General features: G+C 43.4%; 1 protein-coding gene across 3 annotated transcripts; it reads left to right on the top strand.

Annotated features, from left to right (window-relative positions):
• The first annotated feature begins 34 nt into the window (after positions 1 to 34).
• On the top strand, positions 35 to 10,453 carry LOC135371046 (uncharacterized). 3 transcript variants are annotated; one of them, XM_064605018.1, is made up of 17 exons: positions 35 to 429; positions 666 to 797; positions 869 to 1,112; positions 1,190 to 1,319; positions 2,042 to 2,215; positions 3,498 to 3,581; positions 3,663 to 3,797; positions 4,229 to 4,320; positions 4,412 to 4,546; positions 5,072 to 5,154; positions 5,226 to 5,460; positions 6,079 to 6,209; positions 6,297 to 6,403; positions 6,921 to 7,023; positions 7,815 to 7,957; positions 8,904 to 9,060; positions 9,745 to 10,453. In XM_064605018.1, the coding sequence occupies exons 1-17, from the start codon at positions 226 to 228 to the stop codon at positions 9,868 to 9,870; spliced, it is 2,415 nt and encodes an 804-aa protein (XP_064461088.1). In that variant the 5' UTR covers positions 35 to 225; the 3' UTR covers positions 9,871 to 10,453. The 3 variants fall into 3 exon arrangements, with proteins under 3 accessions (XP_064461088.1, XP_064461089.1, XP_064461087.1); XM_064605019.1 differs by having other exon boundaries at positions 866 to 1,112; positions 3,666 to 3,797; XM_064605017.1 differs by having other exon boundaries at positions 866 to 1,112.
• Positions 10,454 to 10,494: the final 41 nt, after the last annotated feature.

Here is a 10,494-nt window from a genome sequence, read left to right as displayed (position 1 = left end):
CCAGTGACGTAGCTTTTAACTCTACTCGTTTGGTTACGAAACAGACGGGTAATGAAGCGCAGGAACCATCGAGCGAGGTGCGGAGGTGCTCTTGGATATGGTTCTCAGAAGAAATCGGAGATATCATGGAAAATAACATGTTGCTTCAAAAGTAACCTCGTGACGGAGATGCGCGTTCCGTCTCAGCGCTTGAAATTTAAAATGGCATGCCTTTAGGCCTATTTTATGGCTGTCAACTCAGCTCCGGCCGGAAAGAGGCCGGAAGACGATGCACCACAAACTTTCGAAGATTATGTTACAATTCTTTGCTACGACAATGATATGCGCTGTGGATTAGTGGAAGGCGCCAACAAGGGACTATGGCTGCCTTACAAGGAAATCATGCAAGGCGAAAGCTGGGACAGTGCTGTGGAGTCTTTACTCAAAGAGGTATTTTTTGTGTGAACACATTGGTATCGTTTGTGCCCACCGAACATCGGACGCTTCCGGCTTTAGGAGCGTCTGTGAAATTGCTGTTTCACACTTCGCATCGGCGACTGGTCGTTCTTTACTGACAAGTCTTCACACCATCTCTAATCCGAGAACTTGTAAATTAACTATGGTCTTGCGATTCTTTCTATATAACTATTTTTCCGTTGATTGTTTCACCATCTTGTTTCCTTTAGCTGTCAATCAAAGCTTATGTCAACCAGGGCATGATCCAGGTGCTCCGGATACAGCCAGGACTGCATCGCCCATTTTACACAAGAATTATTTTCACCATAAAAGTAACGGAACCAGTTGAGCAGGATGACATGGTAATAGATGGTAGCGTTGTCTTGGAACAAACAGCAGGCTTACACACACACACTCAATGTCTCCACAGCAGGCAGAGCAGATTCGCCTGCAGTGGATTGCAGCAGACGAAATTCAACGCATGTCCAAAATGCGTCCCTACCCGTTCATGGGTGTGGAACCCGCCGAACTGTCCAAGATGCTTCTACAGGCCAGGCAACTTCCCGTGCCGTGCGACTTCACAGAGATCAATGCAAGCGCAGCGCTCTCGTCGCAGGTCATGCCTGCAAAGTCACAAATTGAGCAAATGCTAGAATCTGCCAAGTTTGGCCAGCAAGGTGAAGTTTTGAAATTACTTCCGTACACCTTTTTGCTTTCGGGCGAGTCACAAATCTCTGCGTCGTTTGCGTCGCAGAACAAGATATGGTGCGCTTCGACTTTTTCAAGTTTTCGCGGCCCAGCACCTACATGAACGAGAGTACATTCCAGGGGTACCTCAGCTCACTCGGCTGGGAAGTGTCCGCCTATCTCGGCGATTTGTTCAGGTAACAATCAACTCTTATGTACAGGGTGTTTGCTCTAACGTGTCCAGAAATTATATTTAAAGTGAGCGATAAAAGAAAAGCAAGTGGTACTTTTCTGCTGCTTGAGTAAGAAACAGGTACTGCTTCACTAGTAGCACCTGTTTCTTAGTCAAGTAGCTGAAAAGTAGCACTCGTTTCTCTTTTATCGCTCGCTTTAAATAAAATTTCTGGACACGTTAGAGCAAACACCCTGTATAACTTTCTGAGAGATGTTGGCTATCTATCTGCATATTATATATATATGCATATTTTTATCATACCTTGTCTTTGTTTATATCTAGGGAGTGACTTTATCGGGTTAAATGCCTTTCTCAGATTCGGAGGGTAAAAATCAGGCGCTGTTTTTAAATCTGTAACTCGGGGAGAAATCGGGCGATAATTGTGCATTCGGGTGTTCTTTTTTTTTTTTTTTCCTCTTGTCTATTAAGTCCTTTCCTAATCTCTCTTTTTTGTGTGTTTTTTTTTTTTTTTTTTTTTGTTATTGTTGTTGTTTTTTGCGGGATCGCGACCTTCCAGCGGTAATCCCCGAAGGCATAGACAGTGTTTCTAGTCACAATTTTACCATGGTTTTGGCGCGCTATAGCCTGAATTGTTTTTTGCGCCAATAAAATTCAATCATCATCTTCAGGTAACATTCAGTGGTGGAACTCGTATGGTGCAGTACGTTCTCGGTTTGTCTGCAGAGCAATGGACATACACAACAGAGGAGCACTGACGTGGAAAGAACTGGTACTGGGGCTCGCGGCCATGGAGCCGGGCACCCAGCACGGCGGCACTCCCGGAGAGCTCCGCTGCAGACACATCTTTCGCCTCTATGACACAAACTGTGACGGTGTTATGGAATATGCTGAGTTCAGGTTAGCTATTGTGAGCATTCTTTTGCTCTCAAATCCTTTGTGTCGCTGACGCGCCAACGAAAGCAAAAATAGCGTTACCGATTGTTTCCTTACCGCACCAGTGGAATGCTGATCGATGGTTTCAGAGTTGCACTATGAATCCTCTGGAGTAGTTACAGACAGGCAATGGCATACTAATAAGTCTGTAAATAGTGACGAACATGCATGAGGACATGGCTTATGGGTGTGGCACGTTCAGCTAAAACAAATATAAGGGTGTGCCTTGCTGTAAATATTCTGGCACAGACATACATTAGAACCTGATCATAATGAAGTTGGTCAGAGTGGTAAAAAAAAAAAGAAAGACTTCACTATGTCATTGGGGTTTCAACACATTTGGGCCACAAGTTTGTATCTTTACTATATGCAGGTTAATTGAACGCCTGTGTGCGTTAAAGGGATAAGTCTAAAAATTCCAAACCAAGAAAACTTCGAGTGAATATTTGGTAAAGTAATCGCAGCTGGGTTTCCTCGAACAACGCAAATGCAAAATGTGCAACATATATGTATGTGTCTACTCTACATGAATGTCCTGTTAGCATCGTTTTTAGGTATGTGACTTGCCAGAAATTGAAAAAAATCCAGGAGCATGCCATATCCCCTTCTTCAATATAACACCGCATGCAGAAGGTTATTGCGCAGGAAAAAAAAAAGTTATCACGAGTTGGACATTGACGGCTGAACCATGGTGACACCAGGTAGGGTGAAGTCACCTGTGTGGTAATGGAGCATCCTGGATCGGGCTTATCGTGCTGCTAAACAAGCACAATCTTGAAAATAATGTCTTAGATGGCCAGCATAATGCGACTTATTGGCTTTGTGCACACGTTTATTTATTTATTTATTGTGTATTATAACACTCGGTAGCACTGCTGATACGATCAGGTGAGGTAGGAAGAACGCGTTTTTCGGGTGGAAGTCGAAGTTAATTTCTGCATTGTAGCAAAATTTAAGCTAAACCATTTGTATGTGTGTGTAGAAAAGGGGCCTGATCTGACTGGCCATCCCATTGACGCACATGCATTTCCTGTTTCTTACCCTCCTGTAGTGGGTCAATAAATTGCAATACGGTCCTAAATTTTCTATGGCAGGTACATACTCGTATGTAGATGTCATTGCAACAAAAATGCTAGAAATGGGATAAGTCGAGTTATCTCCTTACTGCATACAGAGGCTCGATTATGCAGACGTTCTACTGTAGGAGGTTTATACCGGAGACCAGCAGTGAATTTTTTTCTTGCAGGAAAATGGTGAAGGATATTCAAGAGATGCGAGGTATTACTATGGACGAAGCTGCACTAGACAAGTTTACTGCAACCAGTGCTGCGTATGTACGGCTTATAGCATATACTGCAGTGCATGACATTTTAGAAATCCAAGGTAACAAAAATTGCTTTCTACACGACAGAAGTTTCAGCTTGCCATTTGGAGGGCAACTACCGCTCAACGAGTTCCTCCTTGCTGTCGGACAGTTGAAGTTTCGAGGGACGTCCCTGTTGTTTCGCTCACCATCATCAGTGTTGCCAACGTTAAAAAAGAAATAGTAAGATCGGGGGGGAACACACATGTAGAGCCTTGTGTTTTGTGGTTAAACCTGCAAAGAACCCATTTATACCCCGATTTCCATCTTCGTCACTTTGGGTAAAACCCATTACCTCCTGAAAACTGACTTGCTGAATTGCAAACTGGGGCGACGAAAGAAAACTAAATACTGCAAATCCAGCGCAGCTGCTCAGCATCTGATGTTCATGTCAAATGTGAGAGATCAAGTTTTTTTTTTAGGATGCATTTTTTATTTTATTTGCCACCTAATTTTACCCCAATGTGTAGCTCCTGAAATAAAACCTGACTTTTGTTCTCCAACATAAAAAGAAAAAAGAAACATAAAACAAAAAGCACAAGGATCTATGGGTACTTTTTGGCTACTATGTGGAAAGTGAGAAGCATGCACTGCATGTACTTGTCCCCACGCAGCACGCAAGAATCGCTTGTTGAACCAGTGACCAAGAGGTCAAAAACGTTTCATCCCACTGTGGCCAACGATGCAATGGATCAGAGTGCTAACTGTAAGCAAGCATTTCTTGACAGCGGCCGCATTAGCCTGTCAGGCGTGTCTGCCAGTAGTACCGAGTTAGAAATGTACGAATATTTTTACAGCAGAGGAGTCCGTGGTAACGGAAGTGACCCACAAGTTTCAGGCTCCAGGTGGCCAATATGACCTTGCGACCCACTCCGTGAAGGTCAGGAGAACGGGGACCCTGGTTGACGTTCTTTCTCTGTGGGACCTAGAAGGTACTTGAACTTTCAAAAGTAGCTCTGGCGGCCTGCTAAATGGAATGTCTGGGTGTGGCATCACTTGCACAAACAAACTGTGATGATTAGTAGAAAGGTAGAATATTCAGCGAACCTGTGAGGAAACGTTGAGGAAAGACCCTCGGGACAAGAGCCGCTAATATTTTGAAGAGAAACTGTTCTCCTGGACAGTGAGGATTAAGCATCCCAAGTGCTGAGCTTTCTGTTCAAAAAATGCATCTAGTAGTGTAGAAAATCACACAAGAAGTCATCAAGTCACAACCCATTTGTGCACCCGTAAACTCTGAGGACCTTGATGACAATAATGTAGTACCTATCTGGACATTACCTTCCTCAGTAGCCCAAAAAGTACTTTTTGCTGTCCGTGGTGCCATATGTGGCCCGAAATACTATCCGTAACACTCGAAAAATCTGGTCTCACCGAGTCATCTTGCTCAGACTTTTTGTCCACCTTCTCAGCAGCCCATTTTTTTGCCTTTGAACAAAAACTGTCATTCTGTTCAGGAACGTCTGCCGTCACCAAGAGCTCGAGGCTAAGCGAGAAGACAAGGTTTGAGCGTCTTCCCTCTGTGGATTCATTTAACCAAGTAGGTCTCGAAGCTTGCAGCTCAGTGGATGTCACGTGAGCAATAAAATACGTCCTCTCCCTGCTGTGCAGAAATCCCACGCAAACGAAATGCTAGCGGGGCTGCGCTACTTCGAGCGAGCAGTTCGCAAGGAAGCGGATGGTCGGGCAGCCACTACAGGGCGACTGCCAAAGGACCCATTCAGCTGGGGGGAGGTGGATCGTCAGGCTTTGGCCCGCTGTCTCGTAGCCATGTGCAAACAGACGAGAGAGCTGATGTTTGCCGAGCCGAGGCTCCTCAAGCTATCTGTGCCAACGTACATTTTGGGTGAGCTCCTTGCTCGTAACATCTCCCACAGACAAAACTGAGATCCGAATTTGGCACGCGCATTAAAGGAGCATGGAAAGGACCTGGAACATATATTTTTTTACACTGTCGTATGAGCGTACTACCGTAATTTCACACGTATAAGCCTCACCGCAGGTAAGCCACAGTACTCGTTTTCAGGAACGTTTCAAACATTTTCGAACGTTTTCGGACAACGCCAGTTCTCTTCTTCGAGGCGCTTTTACACATATGTAGGGGATTGCATATTAGTGGTACAGCTTGGGACAACAGTTCACTGAACAGGGCACTGGCTATCTCTTCATCAAATTGGCCCCCTGCTAGATATCAGGAAGAGATTGATTAAGAAACGGGTGACCGCCTATTCTATCCAGGGGTGCTCCCGGGTGTTCTGTAAAGTTTTGTCCCAAGCTGTGCCTTTGTACAGAAATATCCCGTTTCAGCAAATTTGCATTTAAAAAAAAATACATTTGCAACATACTTGTGCTTCATATTTCGTGTGTTGTGTGTGATCATACTTGTGAATCATGTTGTTTGTAGTAATAGGTTGCTTTGTTTCTGTAAATCTCTTCAGGCTAACATTCATAATGCATTCTTTAGGGGACATCCATGGCAACTACAGGGACCTCATCTGTTTTGAGAAAGCCCTGTGGCGTATGGGTCCTGTCTTAACGCCGGCAAATTTCCTCTTCCTGGGCGACTACGTTGACAGGGGAGAACATGGATTCGAGGTCATTACTATTCACAGACATCTTAAAAGCATTTATGGAACACTGTGAACACTAACATGTATTCTAGTGGTGGTCTTGCGATTGCAGGTGATTTCTCACCTCTTTGCACAGAAGATATTAGCCCCCGATAAGTTCTACCTCCTGAGGGGCAACCATGAGGTGCGCAATGTGCAGAAGATGTTCACCTTCTACAAGTACGTACTTATGTGCTACATGTACACATTTAGTGTCAGTTTCTCGATGCATTTGGAAGGCATCAACTAGCTGTCGGTATTACAGGCTCCATAATGCAGTGGCATAGTCTTTACATGGGGAAGGCCCCCAGTTTCCCTTTCCCAAATGCACTACCAAAGGTACATGTACCCCATACCCGCCACTGCCACGGCTAAATCTCAACACAAAACATGCACATATTTGTTCAGAAGTGTGGCCTAAACAATATTTACCCAAATTTCTTTTTGCTTAAACCTGATAGACTAAATTAAATCAGTGGCACTTGTTTCACCCAAAATATTTGTTATGTCTCAATCAATCAACCAATCACTCAAAATTACAGGTGAAAAAAATAACGTCTGGTTGCTCCCACGGCTTTGTGAGCTGGATTTACGCCCTACGTACATTCTAGCTAATACTGTCCATGTATTGAAATTAGTACAGCATGTTAGTTAGTGTGTTCATCCTCATATGGTTTTCTGATTTTCCAACCAACAGTGAATGTGTGAATAAGTTTGGTGACCGTGTTGGTGCCGAAGTCTGGGAGCAGATAAATGCGTGCTTTGATGTCATGCCTATAGCTGCTGTTGTCGACAATAAAGTAAGTACTCGGTTTGAACTAAATGAGTACACTATAATGTTAGTGGTTAATGTTAGCATGAGAAATAGGTGGACGTAGGCCACAGGAGTAGTGAACACCTTATTTTGTTCGTGCATAAAGTGGTTATGTCAGGGTTACAATAGAAGAGCAAGCAAGCGGTCAGCTGCACCAGATCGGCCTGATGTTAGTCAGCCCGACAAAACGTGAAGTCTTGTGAAGCTTCCATAAATTTTACCTTGAGGGACCCCAAAAATTACGGACAAGCTGTCCTAGAGCTTTTTCAAAGTAGAAACTTCCTATCAAGAACAAAGGTACTTAGGCCCAAGGGGGCACCTGTGGGGGAGAATGCTGAAGCAGGATCTGGAGGGATAAAAAAACCTTGTCACCGGAGAAACGTATCACTTGGTCTTGTACTATAAACGTTAATGTCACACACTAATGGGAGGAAATAGGGTATGCTGATAATCTAACTATTTTTCAAAGAGAGCCACTACATCAGTGTAATCCATTTGTGTTTTCCAGGAAACAAACCTTTGCAACTAGTGTAACACAGTAAATTTTTGTTGTTCTACTGAGACTGATTATCTCCTCACAACCACCTGTACTTGCTCTTGTTCCCCTGAGCACCTCTGCCCCGCTACTTTCTTTCCATGCTGCCCACTCCATATTGTGCTTGCTTCTCATTTAGTTTCACCAGGCACAAGAAAATAATGCCTCGCTTAAGTTTGCGCTATATCGCTCTACTTGTTCAGCGAGAGACGGGTGACTCATTGTCCTGCTTCTGAAAACAGGTGTTTTGTGTCCATGGTGGGATACCGCCACCCTGGCTCGGCGGAGGATTTTTATCGGCAATCAACCAGATTCCCAAGCCACTCAACGATCCTGAAAATCAATCTCCCTTGGCTTGGGAACTGATGTGGAGTGACCCAATCTCGTAAGTAAGATTTCCTCATGTGTGCCCAATAGACCTCAGTTTTTTTTGTATCTTTCTCCCTTTAGTTTTGTTTTTTTCATCGTGTTTAAAACTTTTTCAAATCTTGTTTGGTGTAGTGAGACATCCAGTACATAGAGTAATTTCATAGGCAGTGGAAAAGAAACTTAGCAGCATGCCGTAATTTGGCAGCTAAAAATATTATACCTCTGTCAGACGGCCAGACATGCGGCTTTTAAGGTTACGGCATTAAGAAAAGGTAGCTGAAATACGGCCTTAAACCCTGGGAGGTTGCCAGACAGTATCTATAAAGGCATTTTCCGGATGGTGTCTACACCGATAAACACGTATGTGAACATTGAAGAGAATGTAGTGATACCACATTTGTTCGAAGTATGAGCACTCAGAAACAACATTTGGTTTGCACTTAGCCAGTTTGAAAAATACAACAGCAAATCATATTTGTTTTGAAGCTATTTTGATGCTTTGTTGTCTTCGCATAGCTTTAGATGCAGATGACACTGAGTGCTGTGGTTCAAGGGTATCACTACGAACTGATGAGACATAATGACAAGCAGGGTGCAAAAATTCATCGGAAAAACCCAAGGCGTTGAGCGTTAAAAAAGTTGGCAGAACATTAAGTATCATAAAAACATTTTATTTCGAATTGAAAGAAATCTGCGCCATCTTGTTCATTTCATGCATTTGGTAACAAGGCTTTGGCAGTTTCGGGGGAATGTCGTAAACTGTCTTGGGGGAACTCCGTTTCGTCGCAAAGGCCATGTGGCTGACCGTCTGGTAAGAATTAATGACTGCATGCGCTTAAGGCCGTAACTGTTAAGGTGGTGAGTGTGCCAAGTGTGACACGAAATTTCCATCAAAAAAAAAAAAAAAAGTTCCACGATTCCATTCCATTGAAAACCAACGCTTCCATACATGTTTTGCTTAGCAATGAAGTTGCCTTGGACACCCAAAAGGCATTCCTGCCCAACACCAAACGAGGCACAGCACACATGTTCAGTGCAGAGGCACTGGAAGAATTCCTTTCTCGCAACGAGCTGTCTCACGTTGTCAGGGCACATGAGGTTCAACAGGCAGGGTTTCAAGTAAGGAGCATAATTTGTCACTTTTGAGTTAAACATGCCACAAAGCTTCATTTCGATATGTGCACATTTGAGCAGTCAGTGACTACTTGAAAACTGGAATGCTTTGGGACAAATACTGTTGTATTTGACATCTCAGTCTGCACTCTGTTATGCCCCAATGTTTTATGGCCCGAGATCATTTAGTTTTTTCATCTTTTGTTTTGCTTTTTTTTTTTTTGTCATATCTTTTTTTTTGCATAGTTTAATCCTTACTTAAGACTGATGTAAGTGGGCTAGGCTGACCAGGCTTGCAACTGCAACATCTAAAAGCTTGGACACTGTCCGATACAGGCCAGCCTGATCTGTTGCTAATCTTTAATTTCTAGTATGTTGAGAATTGTGTGCATCCAGGGAGTGAGAAGATTGTTCAGTAAGAAGCTGGTTTGGAAGTTCTGGAGTGATTTGCCAAGCTGATTAAACGTATTGCGTGTCTTACAATGGTTAACGTTGAGTGTTGTATGGCCATAGCAGAGGAAATCAAGATTCAGCGCAACGAACTAGTCAATAAAGCACTATACAGATGTACTACTTCATATAAACTCTTCACTTTGTTAGAAGCAGATCCTGTCTAGAGCATACCTTTGCATTCGAACTGCTTCAACGTGCTCTCCTCACTCGCTACCTCGCTCTTTCCACTCTCCTCAGGTTCAACAAAAGGGGAAGCTGTTGACCGTCTTCTCTTCATCCCACTACTGTGGAGGGTCTAACGAAGCAGCATGCATTCTTGCTGATCGCCAGAAATTGCGAACTATACGACTGGACACAACGTAAATTGCACTTGCTCTTCATGAACTCTACCCGTGCTTCCCCACCATGTAACATAAATATCTTCCAATCATTACCATTTAGTTGCTGTTGCAAGCAGAATAAGAACCGATGAACCTTTAGTGATGTCTTCAGATAACAAGCTTTTATGACTGTCTTCAAACAGGTCACATTTCTACACGCTTTGCACTCTCTCTCTGTTCTCGAGCCTCATACAAATTATGCAGCCATGGCAGTTGCTTTGGTATGTGCTGGAAGGGCCCTTTTTGTGTGTGTTGAGGCTGGTGGCTCATATTAGCAAAATATAAGCCTAGCTACCAAAACTTCCATGAAAAATTAAAATTTTATGCCCCGTGGCACTATAGGTATTACAAAAACTCACTGCCGGTCTATCGTGTGTACCTGTGATCGTAAGAAGTTGGGAAAATTTTTGCACGTTTACACGGTCATGTTTTAAATAGCTGCATCTCATCAGGTAAACGAGTGCACATTGTACATAAAGTGTGTCACCCACCGATACCCTTGTTATGTTTGTCTTTTGTCATAAAAAGATGGTTGGAAACAGAATAAAGTATACTTCCAACATGCCTCTATACACATTTTTCTTGTGGCGCTTTGTAGAAGTATGGT

The sequence above is a fragment of the Ornithodoros turicata genome, chromosome 10, assembly GCF_037126465.1.
Source record: "Ornithodoros turicata isolate Travis chromosome 10, ASM3712646v1, whole genome shotgun sequence".
Taxonomy (NCBI): Eukaryota; Metazoa; Arthropoda; class Arachnida; order Ixodida; family Argasidae; genus Ornithodoros; species Ornithodoros turicata.
Note: the sequence above shows the minus strand (reverse complement) of the source record. Positions and strands in the feature narration are given on the sequence as shown.